Here is a 20,374-nt window from a genome sequence, read left to right on the forward strand (position 1 = left end):
TTCCCTCAGATTACAGCGATCCACAAAGAATTCGAAAACAAACCCAATTTTGATAAACTCCCTTATCTACTGGGTGAAAAACCACAGTGTGCCATCACAGCTGCAAGATTTGTGACCTGTTGCCACAAGAAAAGGGCAACCAGTGAAGAACAAACACCATATTTATGTTTATTTATTTTCCCATTTGTACTTTAACTATTTGCACATTGTTACAACACTGTATATATACATAATATGACATTTGAAATGTCTTTATTCTTTTGAAACTTCTGAGTGTAATGTTTACTGTTAATGTTTATAGTTTATTTCACTTTTGTTTACTATCTACTTCACTTGCTTTGGCAATGTTAACACACGTTTCCCCATGCCAATAAAGCCCTTAAATTGAAATTAAATTGAGACAGAGAGACAGAGAGACAGAGAGAGAGACAGAGAGACAGAGACAGAGACAGAGAGACAGAGAGAGACAGAGAGACAGAGAGAGACAGAGAGAGACAGAGACAGAGACAGAGAGACAGAGAGACAGAGACAGAGACAGAGAGACAGAGAGACAGAGAGACAGAGAGACAGAGAGACAGAGAGACAGAGAGAGAGAGAGAGAGAGAGAGAGAGAGAGAGAGAGAGAGAGAGAGAGAGAGAGAGACAGAGAGAACCTACCACCAGCTCCAGTACATGTAGGTCAGACTGTGTGCCTCTAGATAAGAGGATTACACTGCCAGAAACAACATGGCCATCTTAACACATTCATAATATTTAATACAATTATTAAAAACAACAATAATCATATTTATCAATCCCATCACATTTATATTTAAGTCATTTTAAGGAGACCTTCTTATCCAGTGACTTACGACCATACTCAAATCAAAGTTTATTCGTCACGTACACAGCTTACATCAGGTATCAATGGTGCAGTGAAATGCATACTTGCAAGCTCCCTCAACAAGGCAGTACAAATATCAATAATAATCAAAAGTCAATCAAAAATAACAAGAAGGTAGTATGCATAGTAATAAAACTGGTATATACACAATAGGATATACAGTATCAATAATGAATGTGCTATGTCAAGTATGACTGTATTTACAATATAAAGTGGATAGTGTCTTGGTAGATCAGTTGAATATATAGTATAGAAACAGAACAGCAGTGTTGACTGTGTGTGTGTGTGTGTGTGTGTGTGTGTGTGTGTGTGTGTGTGTGTGTGTGTGTGTGTGTGTGTGTGTGTGTGTTTGCTGTGTGTAAGGGTTGGATGAACTATCCCCAATATAATTTTACGAAAATCTATGCAAAATGTTTTTCTATGCAATATCAATGCACTGTCATTTGATGCTCATTGTTTGATCTGATTGGGACACAATTACATCCTGACCACAGCTCATCACAAGTTCACAACCCCCCGCACACACACACCGCTCTTCACAACCCCCCGCACACACACACCGCTCTTCACAACCCCCCGCACACACACACCGCTCTTCACAACCCCCGCACACACACACCGCTCTTCACAACCCCCCGCACACACACACCGCTCTTCACAACCCCCCCGCACACACACAACCCCCGCACACACACACCGCTCTTCACAACCCCCGCACACACACACCGCTCTTCACAACCCCCCGCACACACACACCGCTCTTCACAACCCCCCGCACACACACACCGCTCTTCACAACCCCCCGCACACACACACCGCTCTTCACAACCCCCAGCTCTTAACGAGCTGCAGGCATAACCAGCAGCATCTCATGTCATGACACAACTCATGGTGTCACATGACCCTCCATCTTCCTCCAGCCTCTCTCCTCTAAGGACTCCTACCAGCTACTGTCTTCCTCCAGCCTCTCTCCTCTAAGGACTCCTACCAGCTACTGTCTTCCTCCAGCCTCTCTCCTCTAAGGACTCCTACCAACTACTACGGATGGGCATTTGAAATTATTTCACTATTTGAATAATATCATTATATTTTTCTGATATCCGGATAGTCGAAATACATGCGTTTTAAAGAATCAATGGAGACTTGCTCGCACGACTCTCAAGAGAGCCGGCGCCCTGCTCTCTGTTTGTTGGGGGGAGGGGTGAGAGAGGAGCAGGTGTGGGTGACAGTCTATGAAAGATGTGTAGTCTTTTTTTTAAATGGGGCACACTCTTAACAACAGTCATGAAACTGTTGTTTTATTAAAATGTTACTTGTAATGGTCTGTCCTTATAGGCTATGTAGCAATATCACATAGATCATTTTATTGACTTTTAGACAAAGCCTCCCCCCCGAAAAATAGGCATATTACTATTTTCTATACAAATACTCTCCCAAGTCATCGAATTCTAATGTCCGTTCAGATATTCAAATAACCGTGCCCATCCCTAGCAGATACTGGCTTAATAGAGTTACCAGAGAGAGAGGGGGGGAAGACAAGAAGAGCAGCAAGAGACGCAGAAAGAGACAGAAGAAAGGGGGGATGGGTGGAGAGGTGAAAGAGGTGAAAGAGCAGGTCAGGGAGGAAGGCCTAGCTGTGTCCTCTCATGGAGACTGGGGGCAAGTATGAATGAAGGTTCCACAAGTGATGATACAAGAGGAAATGTGTGTGTGTGTGTGTGTGTGTGTGTCTCTTCTCAGACCTGATTGAAATTAGGAAAGCCAGGTTGTAAACACCTAATGTCTGCTATATTCTAACAGAGATTGGACATGTCATAACATCCACTTATACAATTACCAAGTCCAGCTCCAGACTGTGTATGAATCCCAAATGGCACCCTATTCCCTATATAGTGCACTACTTTTGAAAAGGGGCCATAGGGCTTTGGTCAAAAGTAGTGCAGTATATAGGGAATAGGGTGCCATTTGGGATGGGCCCTGTGCCTCTTTTTTATTAATTTTTTTATTTTATTTCACCTTTATTTAACCAGGTAAGCCAGTTGAGAACAAGTTCTCATTTACAACTGCGACCTGGCCAAGATAAAGCAAAGCAGTGCGATAAAAACAACAACACAGAGTTACATATGGGGTAAAAAAAACAAATGTAGCAAGTTATGGAGGTAAGGCAATAAATAGGCTATAGTGCAAAATAATTACAATTAGTATTAACACTGGAATGCTAGATGTGCAAGAGATTATGTGCAAATAGAGATACTGGGGTGCAAAAGAGCAAAATAAATAACAATATAGGGATGAGGTAGTTGGGTGGGCTAATTTCAGATGGGCTGTGTACATGTGCAGTGATCGGTAAGGTGCTCTGACAACTGATGCTTAAAGTTAGTGAGGGAGATAAGAGTCTCCAGCTTCAGAGATTTTTGCAATTCGTTCCAGTCATTGGCAGCAGAGAACTGGAAGGAATGGCGGCCAAAGGAGGTGTTGGCTTTGGGAATGACCAGTGAGATATACCTGCTGGAGCGCAGACTACGGGTGGGTGCTGCTATGGTGACCAATGAGCTAAGATAAGGCGGGGATTTGCCTAGCAGTGATTTATAGATGGCCTGGAGCCAGTGGGTTTGACGCCGAACATGTAGTGAGGACCAGCCAACAAGAGCGTACAGGTCACAGTGGTGGGTAGTGTATGGGGCTTTGGAGACAAAACAGATGGCACTGTGATAGACTACATCCAATTTGCTGAGTAGAGTGTTGGAGGCTATTTTGTAAATGACATCGCCGAAGTCAAGGATCGGTAGGATAGTCAGTTTTACGAGGGCATGTTTGGCAGCATGAGTGAAGGAGGCTTTGTTGCGAAATAGGAAGCCGATTCTAGATTTAACTTTGTATTGGAGATTCTTAATGTGAGTCTGGAAGGAGAGTTTACAGTCTAACCAGACACCTAGGTATTTGTAGTTGTCCACATACTCTAGGTCAGACCCGTCGAGAGTGGTGATTCTAGTCGGGTGGGCGGGTGCCAGCAGCGTTCGATTGAAGAGCATGCATTTAGTTTTACTAGTGTTTAAGAGCAGTTGGAGGCTACTGAAGGAGTGTTGTATGGCATTGAAGCTCGTTTGGAGGTTTGTTAACACAGTGTCCAATGAAGGGCCAGATGTATACAAAATGGTGTCGTCTGCGTAGAGGTGGATCTGAGAGTCACCAGCAGCAAGAGCGACATCATTGATATACACGGAGAAAAGAGTCGGCCCAAGAATTGAACCCTGTGGCACCCCCATAGAGACTGCCATAGGTCCAGACAACAGGCCCTCCGATTTCACACATTGAACTCTATCTGAGAAGTAGTTGGTAAACCAGGCGAGGCAGTCATTTGAGAAACCAAGGCTATTTAGTCTGCCAATAAGAATGCGGTGGTTGACAGAGTCGAAAGCCTTGGCCAGGTCGATGAAGACGGCTGCACAGTACTGTCTATTATCGATCGCGGTTATAATATCGTTTAGGACCTTGAGCGTGGCTGAAGTGCACCCATGACCAGCTCGGAAACCGGATTGCATAGCGGAGAAGGTACGGTGGGATTCGAAATCGCATCTCTGCATGTCTGGCAGACATATCAGTATGGATGACGGATCACCACCTCAAGCTGAACCCTGGCAAGACGGAGCTGCTCTTCCTCCCGGGGAAGGACTGCCCGTTCCATGATCTCGCCATCACGGTTGACAACTCCGTTGTGTCCTCCTCCCAGAGTGCGAAGAGCCTTGGCGTGACCCTGGACAACACCCTGTCGTTCTCCGCTAACATCAAGGCGGTGACCCGCTCCTGCAGGTTCATGCTCTACAATATTCGGAGAGTACGACCCTGCCTTACACAGGAAGCGGCACAGGTCCTAATCCAGGCACTTGTCATCTCCCGTCTGGATTACTGCAACTCGCTGTTGGCTGGCCTCCCTGCCTGTGCCATTAAACCCCTACAACTCATCCAGAATGCCGCAGCCTGTCTGGTGTTCAACCTTCCCAAGTTCTCTCACGTCACCCCCCTCCTCCGCACACTCCACTGGCTTCCAGTTGAAGCTCGCATCCGCTACAAGACCATGGTGCTTGCCTATGGAGCAGTGAGGGGAACGGCACCTCTGTACCTTCGGGCTCTGATCAGTCCCTACACCCAAACGAGGGCATTGCGTTCATCCACCTCTGGCCTGCTGGCTCCCTTCCTCTGCGGAAGCATAGTTCCCGCTCAGCCCAGTCAAAACTGTTCGCTGCTCTGGCACCCCAATGGTGGAACAAGCTCCCCTCACGACGCCAGGACAGCGGAGTCACTCACCACCTTCCGGAGACATTTGAAACCCCACCTCTTTAAGGAATACCTGGGATAGGATAAAGTAATCCTTCTACCCCCCCAAAAAAATTTGTAAAGTGGTTATCCCACTGGCTATAGGGTGAATGCACCAATTTGTGAGTCGCTCTGGATAAGAGCGTCTGCTAAATGACGTAAATGTGCCCTTGAGCAAGGCACTTAACCCTAATTGCTCCTGTAAGTCGCTCTGGATAAGAGCGTCTGCTAAATGACTAAAATGTAAATGTAAATGAAATGGTTGGTGATCTGTTTGTTAACTTGGCTTTCAAATACTTTCGAAAGGCAGGGCAGGATGGATATAGGTCTGTAACAGTTTGGATCTAGAGTGTCACCCCCTTTGAAGAGGGGGATGACCGCGGCAGCTTTCCAATCTCTGGGGATCTCAGACGTTACGAAAGAGAGGTTGAACAGGCTAGTAATAGGGGTTGCGACAATTTCTGCGGCTAGTTTTAGAAAGAAAGGGTCCAGATTGTCTAGCCCAGCTGATTTGTAGGGGTCCAGATTTTGCAGCTCTTTCAGAACATCAGCTGTCTGAATTTGTGTGAAGGAGAAGCGAGGGGGGCATGGGCAAGTTGCAGCGTAGGGTGCAGAGTTGGTGGCCGGGGTAGTGGTAGCCAGGTGGAAAGCATGGCCAGCCGTAGCAAAATGCTTGTTGAAATTCTCGATTATTGTAGATGAGGTGAGAGACAGAGGTCGTGTCTACACATCTGCTATCAGAATACAAAGATCGCATTGAAAAGACAGGTCTAGAAGCACAAAGGTCGCTTTGTATTTATATTTATTAAGGATCTCCATTAGTTCCTGCCAAGGCAGCAGCTACTCTTCCTGGGGTTTATTATGGATCCCCATTAGTTCCTGCCAAGGAAGCAGCTACTCTTCCTGGGGTTTATTAAGGATCCCCATTAGTTCCTGCCAAGGCAGCAGCTACTCTTCCTGGGGTTTATTAAGGATCCCCATTAGTTCCTACCAAGGCAGCAGCTACTCTTCCTGGGGTTTATTAAGGATCCCCATTAGTTCCTACCAAGGCAGCAGCTACTCTTCCTGGGGTTTATTAAGGATCCCCATTAGTTCCTACCAAGGCAGCAGCTACTCTTCCTGGGGTTTATTAAGGATCCCCATTAGTTCCTACCAAGGCAGCAGCTACTCTTCCTGGGGTTTATTAAGGATCCCCATTAGTTCCTACCAAGGCAGCAGCTACTCTTCCTGGGGTTTATTAAGGATCCCCATTAGTTCCTACCAAGGCAGCAGCTACTCTTCCTGGGGTCCAAACACATTAAGGCCCTTACATTACACATAAAACAAAAATGATAAAACAGTACATTATATAACATTACTGCACCTCTACAATACAAAATGTATAATATCACCATACAACAATATTAAAATGTACGTGTGCGTAGAGGGCGTGTGTGCGTATGCATGTGTCTGTACCTGTGTGTGTGTGTGTCTCTTCACAGTCCCCACTGTTCCATAAGGTGTATTTTTATCTGTTTTTTTTAAATCTGATTCTACTGCTTGCATCAGTTACCTGATGTGGAATAGAGTTCCATGTAGTCATGGCTCTATGTATTACTGTGTGCCTCCCATAGTCTGTTCTGGACTTGGGGATTGTGACGAGACCTCTGGTGGCATGTCTTGTGGGGTATGCAAGGCTGTGTGATAGTAGTTTAAACAGACATCTCGGTGCATTCAGCTTGTCAACACTTCATGTTTGCTGGCCTCATAAATGCTAGCCGGCTAGCTACAGTAGTCAGCTACAGAGGTTAGCTGGATAGTTAGCTACAGTAGTTAGCTACAGAGGTTAGCTGGATAGTTAGCTACAGTAGTTAGCTACAGAGGTTAGCTGGATAGTTAGCTACAGTAGTTAGCTACTGCCATTAGTTGTTGTTGTGTTATTATCATATTTTGTCTATTCTACCGTTTGTAGAATGCATACTGGCATTTCAATATAGCGCAGGAAAAGGGACTCAGGACACACTGTGGACAAGGTAGACACATTTAAATGTAGGTGTAGACGCAGGACGTGTTTGGAATTCCATGATCAGAATACTAAAGCTGCATGAACTGTCAAGTCTAGACACGGCCAGACATGAGTTTGAGGCATAGGTCACATTGGTCTCTCTGGCTCTGCTTGGGTGATTCATTCTGGGGAAAGCAGGAGCCTGCTGCTAGTCCGCTCCATTTTATTAATATAAGGGCAGCAGAGCAGTAAGAAAATAAACTGTAAACCAACCAGTACAAAGCCAAATACTCTGCCTACTTGCACAGAATAAGGGAATAAAGGAGTCACAAGACTATATACACACACACACACACACACACACACACTGACACAAAACCCACACACATTCACATACACTACATACTCACACACGCATAACAACAACAAGCACACACGCACATGCTGACACAACACAAACACACACACTTTTACATTCATCATTTGCTGCTGCTACTCTGTTCTTTATTTTACTCTTATCATTATCTATCCTGATGCCTAGTCACTTTACTCAGTCTTCATGTACATCTACCTAAAACACCTCGTACCCCTGCACAGTGATCTGGTACTGGTACTCCATGTATATAGCTCCATTCTTGTGTATTATATTCCTGTTGTGTTAAGATTTTTTTTAAATGCATCGTTGGGAAGGGCTCGTAAGCAAGCATTTCATGCTTAAGTCTACACCCGTTGTATTTGGCGCATGTGATAAAGAAAATTTGATTAGTTTTGTCATATTAAAAGGCCCAGTGCAGTCAAAACATGATTTTCCTGTGTTTTATATACGAATTCAGGCTGTTCTGTGGGCAAGAGGGGGTGCAACTCAATATTAGGAAGGTATTCTTAATGTTTTGTACACTCAGTGTATGTCATGGAAAGAGCAGGTGTTCCTAATGTTTTGTACGCTCAGTGTGTCATGGAAAGAGCAGGTGTTCCTAATGATTTGTACACCCAGTGTGTATACTAATATATATATATATATATATACACTGAACAAAAATATAAAACACAACATGCAACAATTTCAAAGATTTTACTGAGTTGCAGTTCATATGAGGAAATCAGTCAATTGAAATAAATTCATTAGGCCCTAATCTATGGATTTCACATGAATGGGAATACAGATATCCATCTGTTGGTTACAGATACCTTTTAAAAAAATTGCCAATCGATAAAATGCAATTGTGTTCGTTGACTGTAGCTTATACCAGCCCACACCATAACCCCACCGCCACCATGGGGCACTCTGTTCACAATGTTGACATCAGCAAACCACTCACCCACAAGACGCCATACACATGGTCTGCGGTTGTGAGGCCAGTTGGACGTACTGCCAAATTCTCTAAAAGGACGTTGGAGGCGGCTTATGGTAGAGAAATTAACATTAAATTCTCTGCCAACAGCTCCGGTGGACATTCCTGCAGTCAGCATGCCAGTTGCACGCTCCCTCAAAACTTGAGACAATTGTGGCATTGTGTTGTGTGACAAAACTGCACATTTTAGAGTGGCCTTTTATTGTCCCCAGCACAAGGTACAACTGTGTAATGATCAAATAAAATACAATAAAAATGTGTGTTTAGCAGATGTACAGGAAAAAGAAGAGGACCGAGCACGCCCCCATTCTCATCGACGGGGCTGTAGTGGAACAGGTTGAGAGCTTCAAGTTTCTTGGTGTCCACATCACCGACAAACTAACATGGTCTAAGCCCACCAAGACAGTCGTGAAGAGGGCACGACAAAACCTATTCCCCCTAAGGAGACTGAAAATATTTGGCATGGGTCCTCAGATCCTCAAAAGGTTCTACAGCTGCACCATCGAGAGCATCCTGACTGGTTGCATCACTGCCTGGTATGGCAACTGCTCGGCCTCTGACCGCAAGGCACTACAGAGGGTAGTGCGTACGGCCCAGTACATCACTGGGGCCAAGCTTCCTGCCATCCAGGACCTCTATACCACGTGCCGTCATCATTGCTTTGCACAAAAAGGGCTTCACAGGCAAGGATTTTGCTGCTAGTAAGATTGCACCTAAATCAACCATTTATCGGATCATCAAGAACTTCAAGGAGAGAGGTTCAATTGTTGTGAAGAAGGATTCAGGGCACCCAAGAAAGTCCAGCAAGCGCCAGGACCGTCTCCTAAAGTTGATTCAGCTGCGGGATCGGGGCACCACCAGTGCAGAGCTTGCTGAGGAATGGCAGCAGGCAGGTGTGAGTGCATCTGCATGCACAGTGAGGTGAAGACTTTTGGAGGATGGCCTGGTGTCAAGAAGGGCAGAGAGGAAGCCACTTCTCTCCAGGAAAAACATCAGGGACAGACTGATATTCTGCAAAAGGTACAGGGATTGGACTGCTGAGGACTGGGGTAAAGTCATTTTCTCTGATGAATCCCCTTTCCAATTGTTTGGGGCATCCGGAAAAAAGCTTGTCCGGAGAAGACAAGGTGAGCGCTACTATCTGTCCTGTGTCATGCTAACAGTAATGCATCCTGAGACTATTCATGTGTGGGGTTGCTTCTCAGCCAAGGGAGTGGGCTCACTCACAATTTTGCCTAAGAACACAGCCATGAATAAAGAATGGTACCAACACATCCTCCGAGAGCAACTTCTCCCAACCATCTAAGAACAGTTTGGTGATGACCAATGCCTTTTCCAGCATGATGGAGCACCTTGCCATAAGGCAAAAGTGATAACTAAGTGGCTCGGGGAACAAAATATCGACATTTTGGGTCCATGGCCAAGAAACTCCCCAGACCTTAATCCCATTGAGAACTTGTGGTCGATCCTCAAGAGGCGGGTGGACAAACAAAAACCCACAAATTCTGACAAACTCCAAGCATTGATTATGCAAGAATGGGCTGCCATCAGTCAGGATGTGGCCCAGAAGTTAATTGACAGCATGCCAGGGCGGATTGCAGAGGTCTTGAAAAAGAAGGGTCAACACTGCAAATATTGACTCTTTGCATTACTTAATGTAATTGTCAATAAAAGACTTTGACACTTATGGAATGCTTGTAATTATACTTCAGTATACCATAGTAACATCTGACAAAAATATCTAAAAACACTGAAGCAGCAAACTTTGTGAAGACCAATACTTGTGTCATTCTCAAAACATTTGACCACGACTGTACATATTACCCCAATTACCTCGACTAACCGGTGCCCCCACACATTGACTTGGTACTGGCACCCCCTGTATATAGCCTCGCTATTGTTATTTTTACTGCTGCTCTTTAATTATTTGTTACTTTTATTTCATATTATTTTATATTGTATTTTTTAGCGATTTTTTGGGGGTGGTATTATTTCTTAAAACTGCATTGTTGGTTAAGGGCTTGTAAGTAAGCATTTCACTGTAAGGTCTACACCTGTTGTATTCGGTGCATGTGTCAAATACAATTTGATTTGATTTGTTATTGCGGGTGTAGCGAAATGCTTGTGTTTCTAGCTCTGACAGTGCAGTAATATCTAAGAATTTCACAACATATACCGAATCCACACCTGATCATGCTGTTTAATCAGCTTCTTGATATGCCACACCTTTCAGGTAGATGGATTATCTTGGCAAAGGAGAAATGCTCACTAACAGGGATATAAAGAAATGTGTGCACAAAATTTGAGAGACATTTTAAGTGCGTATGGAACATTTCTGTAATTTTTTATTCTGCTCATGAAACACGGGACCAACACTTTACATGTTGGCTTTATATTTGTGAGATGACAGACAGACAGACAGACAGACAGACAGACAGACAGACAGATGGATGAGGTTGGAATAATACTGTGAAATTGTGAAAATGATGATAATGCCATTTTAGTGTAAGAGCTGTTTGAAAAGACCGCTTTACATTTCAGCCTGTTTTGGTGGGATGGAGTTGACATGACCAGGCAGTAAATTAGTTAATAGACCAATAAGAAAGAGCAATCCAAACCTCTCTGCCAATAACAGCTAGTTTTCAGTTTTCTCCTCCCCACAAAATTCTTGATTGGGAAATTGTTCTTTGCTAAGAAGCTATCTTACTTCTTGACCATTTTAATTGAAAACAATCACAGTAAGGTACTTAATTGTTACCCAGAAATGATTTGATATTGAGATAAAAACAGCTGCATTGGACCTTTAAGATAGACTGATTGCAACCCTCATTCCTTTGGTGACTAGCTTTCAACTATCCAGTCGTGTTATAGGCTATTATATCACACAAGGAAGAAAACAAAGATGCATTTATTGGAACAGTGCCATAGGCCTACATTAACATCATGGAGCTACTCTAGCTCCTCCTACAGGGATCCCCCAGGATGTTGCTTAGTTACAGGGGTTTCCTCCAATCACCTCCACCTCTAGGCCCAGCCCAGACAGAAAAATACCCAAATGGCCCCGGGTATTAAACCAGCCCAGTAACACCATGACAAAAAAATTACAATTGCTTACAGGCAAAAGGTTCATTCACCTAAACCTTTTTATAATTAATGATATTATCAAATTCAGATGGTCAGGATTACTAGGTCATCTATGTAGTGACAGACAGGATTCTACACTCCACTCAGACAAATCTGAGGTAATAAATCTATAGGATGGGTCTACTGCCCTCTGCCTCGGCCAGACTCTGCCAAGCAACAGATATACCCGACCTGACCCACATCCATTCACCAGCTCAGCACAAATAAACAATGCCTGATTGTTGTGGTCAACAAACGTGGTTTGCCTCATTCCCTGCCTGGCACTGGCGTGTATATCCTATCTAATCGTTGTACGCCACGCTCCTCTTCTCAATACAACCCCTTTTCTCTGCTGGTGCGGTGCGGGTTTTTATAATGGGATAGAGAGACTTCCTGCCACTTCCTATCAGCGGCGCGAGAAATACACGCACAGATCCAGTTACCGTACACAGAAATAGATCGATGTCCGGGAAATAACGATTGGGCCTACGAGTTGTCCACATGCTTGCCAAATTATCGGGGCGTTTTTGCTGTCAATTGTTCACGATTACAGTGATCTCGTCACACACGTGCGGCCATTTTTGTTACCCATCCAGGGCATTGTAGCCGGCACATTTGGAGAGTATTATTATATATCCTTTCACAGAGTCAAGATACTGTGGAGAAAAGGCATAGAATAAGCACTCAAAGCATGAGCATGGCAATCACATTGGACGAGCGGTAAACCCTTCCCAATATAGCTCCCACAGCCACACACATAGCAGGGGAAGCACACAGGCTGGACTTCCTTACGTGCTAAATCCATCTTTGAGAACAAAAAGTCCCCTTTTCCTTCCACATAAAGTTTCTCTCCAGAATTAACTTTAATCGCCCATTCTAAACCATGTCTATGGGCGGTGACTTACCGGTAATTGTGTGTGTAAGATAGCGGTGATCCTCTGTGGCTGTCCCGGTTGGAAATTCAAACCCCCTCAGCTGTCGTGGTCCCACAGCTAACTATCAGTGAATACACGATGTCAATCAAACCATTAGACCGCGCCCCTACTGGTGACGTATGTCAGAGATGGACGAATCATAGTCGAAGTCCATCCCCCACATCCAACGATGGATAGATACAGTGTAACCATTCAGAATGTGAACGATATTTGAGTTGAATGTTAAATATTGTGATTGTTTCATTCCCAACTCTTCAGTCATGGGAATATATAGATGTAATAGCCTTGCCTATCAGTCTACATGTGTGAAGTAGGCTATGGAATAGGCTACAATGTTATGTACTGTGGACCATTACAGTAGTAGACAATGGCGTGCTTAGTTAATGGAATTACATTGGGTGGGAATTATAAAATGGGATTAACTAGGAATTAGAGGACATGATTAGGAATTTGGTTTCCATGCACCATTTGAGACTAGCTGTAGTAATAGCCTGTGGTAATAGCCTGTGGTAATAGCTGTAGTAATAGCTGTAGTAATAATAGCCTGTAGTAATAGCTGTAGTAATAATAGCTGTAGTAATAGCTGTAGTAATAGCTGTAGTAGTAATAGCTGTAGTAATAGCTGTAGTAATAGCCTGTAGTAATAGCTGTAGTAGTAATAGCTGTAGTAATAATAGCCTGTAGTAATAGCTGTAGTAGTAATAGCTGTAGTAATAGCCTGTAGTAATAGCTGCAGTAATAGCTATAGTAGTAATAGCTGTAGTAGTAATAGCTGTAGTAATAGCTGTAGTAATAGCCTGTAGTAATAGCTGTAGTAATAGCTATAGTAGTAATAGCTGTAGTAGTAATAGCTGCAGTAATAGCTGTGGTAATAGCCTGTAGTAATAGTAGCTGTGGTAATAGCCTGTAGTAATAGCTGTAGTAATAGCTGTAGTAATAATAGCCTGTAGTAATAGCTGTAGTAATAGCTGTAGTAAGAATAGCCTGTAGTAATAGCCTGTAGTAATAGCTGTAGTAATAGCCTGCAGTGCTGAAGGTACATTGTGTACCAAATATGACAAGCTAGAATCACAAAAGGTCCTATTGCCCTATTTCCTATTAGACATTAATTTGCACTTGAACTGAGATTTCCAAATAGGTATGCTAGTTTTAGTTCAGAATTCACCATAACAAAAATCACACCAGTCAGAAATATTCAGTCATCAAAATTCACAAAATGTTGAATGACATCTTCTCTGCTCTCTCCTCTATTTCTCTCACCTTGTCCTCTTTATTCTGTCTCAAATATGTCTAGATTCACCTCCAATAGCAGTCTACTCATTCTACACTTGTTGGTATGACAATGATTCAATGTTGACTTGATGTTGGGTAATATGACAAAGTGTTACCAAGGTTATTCCATTCCAATGAACAGTTCATTACAAATGTCCCAATTATAGTATCATATTTTGTATACCTTTTTTTCATCAACACTATGTGAGAGAGGCTTTAGACTTTCTACAGGGAACCTACCTGGCTGGCCAGTAGCTATTCTGACTTCAGGCCAGGTTACAGTTTAATGTCGTGTTTAATGCAGTAAAACATATCAACCACAAGAGTGCGCCCTTAGCGACCAAATTGCCATTGTCCTGAAAAGAGTTGAGTCCAAACTGGTTTCTAATACCTCTCTAGGGATTGCAAAGATGTGTGTTGTGTGTCCGCATGCACATATATTTAAAGAAGTTCTATCTCTACAGTAAAATGTACAAAGCCAGGAGGAACCTTAATTTCCTCTCTTGGCTAAAGACTCATTTGAAATAAGTTTACAATAACAGCAAAGAAGTAGATCCATTATATAATGAATATTTAATAGCACAGTTTTACCATACAATCAATAATTCTCTCCCCTAACTTACCAATGTACAGGTGACTTAAATAAGACTCTGTACATGTGCAGTTAGTTATCTGGCACAGGAGTAGCATCTGGATGGAGAGGGGGATGGTAGGGTGCTAGCTGGGGTTGTTTGGATGGGGCGTCGGCCATGGTGAGGTGGCCATGCTGTTGAGGTCAGTATATCGTCGTGGCGATGGTAGGGTGCTGGGCGGGGACAGTGACACGCTTACCACAACGATGGTTCATCATATCTGGGGAGGAACAAATCATATCAAGTGTCAAATAACAATTATGTGCAAACTGCCATTAGACCAGAGGAACAGATCCATTCAAATGGTGTTTTGTCTACGAACGTCAATATTTAGGCACATGCATGCAATGCACTGCTATAAACAGTGTATCACTCACACATATACCTGCCTACAAAACATTAGTTACACACAGATGTACACACACATCCGCGTGCACACACACACACAGTGACAGAACCTGGACTGTGGGAGCGTATCTGTGCTCTCCTTCAGCAGCAGTTCTGAGATCAGTGAATCCAGTGTGTCAGGGCTGGACCTCTTCCCATACCTGAGAGCGAGAGAGAGAGACAGAGAGCGAGAGAGAGAGAAACAGGAGATGGTGAGACAGGAATTTCATACTTCTCATTGACTAAACTTCAGGAACTAGACCTTCTGTGCTACCCCCATAAGATAACTTACCCCACTATAAATGTTCTAGAGCCAATATGAATGTATGTCTGGTTAAAAAGACCTGTCCTTAGAGCCATTATGTATAACAATAAACAATTGTTTTGTTGATTGAGGACATTGCCCTGTGTAGGGTGGCGTCTTTCGGATTGGACGGTAAAAGGGTGTACTGACTCTCTGTGGTCACTAAAGATCCTATGGCACTTCTTGTAAGAGTAGGGGTGTTAACCCCGGTGTCCTGGCTAAATTCCCGATCTGGCCCTCATACCATCATGGCCACCTAATCATCCCCAGCTTCCAATTGGCTCATTCAACCCCCATCCTCTCCCCTGTAACTATTCCCCAGGGTGTTGCTGTAAATGAGAATGTGTTCTCTGTCAACTTACCTGGTAATAAATAAATAAAATAAGACTAATTTCACACTCAGATTTGTGAATAGAGTGTGACTGAACGGAGGGTGAATAGCCTTATCTGTGGTATGTGGCTAATTAAGCATCAGTGGGGTACTGCTGTAGAATTAAATATGTTGTTTCATACAGACAACAAACAGTGTTGTCTGTATGACAACAAGTTTACCCCTGTTTTATGTGACTCATCTTTATTATTTTATTCTCCTGAATTCATGATTGGATTAGTTGGTATTTGGACTAGAGCAAGTAATAACACCAATATTAGGCCTACAAACCAGAGTTCAATTTTAGCTACAAATGGGTTAATTAACTTTAAAGGGGTCCCACATATTTAGACCCCAAGATGGTTAGTTATTGAGTTTCTATATAGTTTGATATTAATCATTTGATTACTTCACCCCCATGTTTTTGCTGTTTCTTTGATGTGCTCATTTGTTGGCCTACAGCAATTTCGGTTTTGGGCTGTAATTTGTTTGTATGAAAGGCGCTAACAAATACGTTTCTAATCACAGTATCATTATGTTTTTTTTATTTTTATGAATTAGGCCTATGGTTTACTCATAAAATAATATCTAAGGATATTCACAAACAAAACTTTCAGCCCTATAATTTCTTCATTTAGAACACCCGTTTATCACACCCGGACCAAAGCACTCACCTCTGCCTTGTGATGAGGTTGATGTAATGTCTAAGAGCGGAGTAATACTTGGCAAGTTCCTCCGCGGGCGCATCTTCTCCGGGGTTTTCAGGTTTGACCGGGTAGCCTTCCGCGAGCGTCCCGATGCATATAAAGGTCCAGACGAGGAGCGTCAGTGCGCCCAGCCAGGTACCCAAGTTAGGATGCATCTTTAGCATTGAGGAATCAAAAGAGAAAAATATCAGAAAACGATTTTGCACCATATTAACCATTTCATTGTCAAAGCTCTGTATTGCTTAGGCTATGAAATCTTACATTTATACCAGGGTAAAACTTGAGAACATCAAAAGTCAAAAGTTAAATATGTTCCCTACCTGTTGTCGAAATTAACTGGAGGATACCTTATACTGATCTATTTTTGATGTTTAAAATGTAATTTATATTTATTTGACTTCCTCAGATTTATTCTTTAAAAATGTCAGTTTCAGTGAAGGCAATGAAATTGGTTGATAAAAGCTTTATAGAAAAGCGTATAAAACCTATATGCCTGTGTATAGAATGATTAGACAAAAATGTTTTTTTAAATAATCCTAAACCAATCTTGTTTAAATAATGCCTATAGATGTAATAGAAGTACTTACATTGAGTTGAGGGTTTAAAGGATGGTTTAGATAGAAGTTGTCCTCAGGCGTTTTCTGCTCCTGTGCGTTCTGGAGGGTACCCACTCATGGGGGGGACTTTTATAACGCGGCGTGCAAGGATGGGCAGGGCGAGTCACAAAAGTCTTCAAATCACCATTCTGGAAATTTGCACGGACAGACACGTCACTGTCAGCTGTCATCGCCCATTTTAAACAATATTTATGATCGCTTGAAAAATAGCAGTGGAAAATAATGTAGTTATTTTTATTTATTTTTACGAGTAAACAACATCACTCTGGAGTGGAATAAACTGGGCTGAAATTGGGTGATTATGACGTGATGATTATGACGTGATGATTAGGATGCACTAGGAGTTTGATGACAGGACACTGAGATGTGCACCCTCAACAAGAGAGGGGACTCCTTGAAATATAAATTAAATTATCATTTACTTTTGAGTTGTTTTAGAGATCTTTCATCTGATCACATAAAACGTTTTTATTTTTATTTTCCTTCTGGGTTGTCAATATCGACAGAATTGTCTCAATTAGGGACATGTGTTAATGGTTTCTAAAACCTCCATTAAATGCAGCACGCGCACACCCACCTCCACACACACATCTATTTTCTTCCCCTCATCTCTTTTTTGTCCTCCTCTCTTCCATTTACATTTTACATTTTAGTCATTTAGCAGACGCTCTTATCCAGAGCCACTTACAGTTAGTGAGTGCATACATTTTCATATGTTTTATTGACAATCAAATGGGATATTCATTCTGTCACCCACATACCCAAAAAACAAATGTGAAAGGAATTGATTGGATCTCATTAGCTTCCTTTCTTTCTCTCCTTGAGGTTTCTTTGTGTTTGTTTTTGAGTAGTTGTTGGGAGTTTTCATTTCTGAATATGTTTTCATGCTACTGTAATAAAAGTAATACACTGTTGAAGTCGGAAGTTTACATACACTTAGGTTGGAGTCATTAAAACTCGTTTTTCAACCACTGCACACATTTCTTGTTAACAAACTATAGTTTTGGCAAGTCGGTTAGGACATGTACTTTGTGCATGACACAAGTAATTTTTCCAACAATTGTTTACAGACAGATTATTTCACTTATAATTCACTGTATCACATTTCCAGTGGGTCAGAGGTTTCCATACACTAAGTTGACTGTGCCTTTAAACAGCTTGGAAAATTCCAGAAAATGATGTCATGGCTTTAGAAGCTTCTGATAGGCTAATTGACATAATTTGAGTCAATTGGAGGTGTACCTGTGGATGTATTTCAAGGCCTACCTTCAAACTCAGTGCCTCTTTGCTTGACATCATGGGAAAATCAAAAGAAATCAGCCAAGACCTCAGAAAAAAAACAGTAGACCTCCACAAGTCTGGTTCATCCTTGGGAACAATTTCCAAACGTCTGAAGGTACCACGTTCATCTGGACAAACAATAGTACGCAAGTATAAACACCATGGGACACGCAGCCATCATACCGCTCAGGAAGGAGACGCGTTCTGTCTAGTAGAGATTAATGTACTTTGGTGCGAAAAGTGAAAATCCATCCCAGAACAACCGCAAAGGACCTTGTGAAGATGCTGGAGGAAACGGGTACAAAAGTATCTATATCCACAGTAAAACGAGTCCTATATTGACATAACCTGAAAGGCCGCTCATCAAGGAAGAAGCCACTGCTCCAAAACCGCCATAAAAAAGCCAGACTACGGTTTGCAACTGCACATGGGGACAAAGATCGTACTTTTTGGAGAAATGTCCTCTGGTCTGATGAAACAAAAATGGAATTGATTGGCCATTATGACCATTGTTATGTTTGGAGGAAAAAGGGGAAGGCTTGCAAGCCGAAGAACACCATCCCAACCGTGAAGCACGGGGGTGGCAGCATCATGTTGTTGGGGTGCTTTGCTGCAGGAGGGACTGGTGCACTTCACAAAATAGATGGCATTATGAGGAAGGAAAATTATGTGGATATATTGAAGCAACATCTCAAGACATCAGTCAGGAAGTTAAAGCTTGGTCGCAAATGGGTCTTCCAAATGGACAATGACCCCAAGCATACTTCCAAAGTTGTGGCAAAATGGCTTAAGGACAGCAAAGTCAAGGTATTGGAGTGACCATCACAAAGCCCTGACCTCAACCCTATAAAATATTTGTGGGCAGAACTGAAAAAGCGTGTACGAGCAAGGAGGCCTACAAACCTGACTCAGTTACACCAGCTCTGTAAGGAGGAATGGGCCAAAATTCACCCAACTTATTGTGGGAAGCTTGTGGAAGGCTACCTGAAACGTTTGACCCAAGTTAAACAATTTAAAGGCAATGCTACCAAATACTAATTGAGTGTATGTAAACTTCTGACCCACTGGGAATGTGATGAAAGAAATAAAAGCTGAAATAAATCATTCTCTCTGCTATTATTCTGACATTTCACATTCTTAAAATAAAGTGGTGATCCTAACTGACCTAAAACAGGGAATTTTTACTAGGATTAAATGTTAGGAATTGTGAAAAACGGAGTATAAATGTATTTGGCTAAGGTGTATGTAAACTTCCGACTTCAACTGTATATACAGTACCAGTCAAAAGTTTGGACACCTACTCATTCAAGGGTTTTTCTTTATTTTTACTATTTTCTACATTGTAGAATAATAGTGAAGACATCAAAACTATTAAATAACACATATGGAATCATGTATAACCAAAAAAGTGTTAAACAAATCAAAATATATTTTACATTTGAGATTCTTCAAAGTAGCCACCCTTTGCCTTGATGACAGCTTTGCACACTCTTGGCACAAAAATATAAATGCAACATGCAACAATTTCAAAGATTTTACTGAGTTACAGTTCATTAAACAAAATCAGTCAATTGAAATAAATATATTTCCCTTAAACTATGGATTTCACAACTAGGAATACAGATATGCATCTGAAACCCGGTCATTATCTGGTGTGACCTGACCACCAACATTTACCTCATGCAATGCGACACATCTCCTTCGCATAGAGTTGATCAGGCTGTTGACTGTGGCCTGTGGAATGTTGTCCCACTCCTCATCAATGGCTGTGCGAAGTTGCTGGATATTGCCAGGAACTGGAACGCACTGTCGTACACGTCAATCCAGAGCATCCCAAACATGCTCAATGGGTGACATGTCTGGTGAGTATGCAGGCCATGGAAGAGCTGGGACATTTTCAGTTTCCAGGAATTGTGTACAGATCCTTGCGACATGGGGCCGTACATTATCATGCTGAAACATGAGGTGATGGTGGCAGATGAATGGCATGACAATGGGCCTCAGGATCTCGTCAAAGTATCACTGTGCATTCAAATTGCCATCGATAAAATGCAATTGAGTTCGTTGTCCATAGCTTATGCCTGCCCATACCATAACCCCACCGCCAACCTTGGGGCACTGTGTTCACAACGGTGACATCAGCAAACCGCTCGCCCACACACCGCCATACACGCTGTCTGCCATCTGCCCGGTACAGTTGAAACCGGGATTCA

The 20,374-nt window shown here is 42.6% G+C and overlaps 2 protein-coding genes across 4 annotated transcripts in view; both read right to left on the reverse strand.

Annotated features, from left to right (window-relative positions):
- LOC121566150 (protein PALS2-like) overlaps nucleotides 1-12,643 on the reverse strand; it is a 68,977-nt gene extending 56,334 nt beyond the window's left edge. The window contains exon 1 of one of the 3 annotated variants that reach the window (XM_045226393.1): nucleotides 12,562-12,643. The gene's annotated coding sequence lies outside the window, so the exon portion shown is untranslated. The remainder of the gene's footprint in view (nucleotides 1-12,561) is intronic. The other 2 variants (XM_045226394.1, XM_045226395.1) reach the window with 2 other exon arrangements.
- Nucleotides 12,644-14,417: 1,774 nt separating this feature from the next.
- On the reverse strand, nucleotides 14,418-17,086 carry LOC121585661 (pro-neuropeptide Y-like). The gene is made up of 4 exons (XM_041901981.2): nucleotides 16,851-17,086; nucleotides 16,231-16,418; nucleotides 14,954-15,043; nucleotides 14,418-14,715 (listed from the first exon to the last, which is right to left on the reverse strand). The coding sequence occupies exons 2-4, from the start codon at nucleotides 16,416-16,418 to the stop codon at nucleotides 14,691-14,693; spliced, it is 303 nt and encodes a 100-aa protein (XP_041757915.1). The 5' UTR covers nucleotides 16,851-17,086; the 3' UTR covers nucleotides 14,418-14,690.
- Between the last annotated feature and the right edge of the window lie 3,288 nt (nucleotides 17,087-20,374).

This window comes from Coregonus clupeaformis, chromosome 17 (assembly GCF_020615455.1).
Source record: "Coregonus clupeaformis isolate EN_2021a chromosome 17, ASM2061545v1, whole genome shotgun sequence".
Taxonomy (NCBI): Eukaryota; Metazoa; Chordata; class Actinopteri; order Salmoniformes; family Salmonidae; genus Coregonus; species Coregonus clupeaformis.

Bases quoted from the DNA above. Each gene is read 5' to 3' on its own strand.
- LOC121585661 (XM_041901981.2), bottom strand. From the start codon at position 16,418: ATGCATCCTAACTTGGGTACCTGGCTGGGCGCACTGACGCTCCTCGTC. The intron at 15,044-16,230 runs GTGAGTGCTTTG...TCTCGCTCTCAG, and splicing joins AACCTCATCACAAGGCAGAG to GTATGGGAAGAGGTCCAGCC. The intron at 14,716-14,953 runs GTTCTGTCACTG...GTTCCTCCCCAG, and splicing joins GATACGCTCCCACAGTCCAG to ATATGATGAACCATCGTTGT.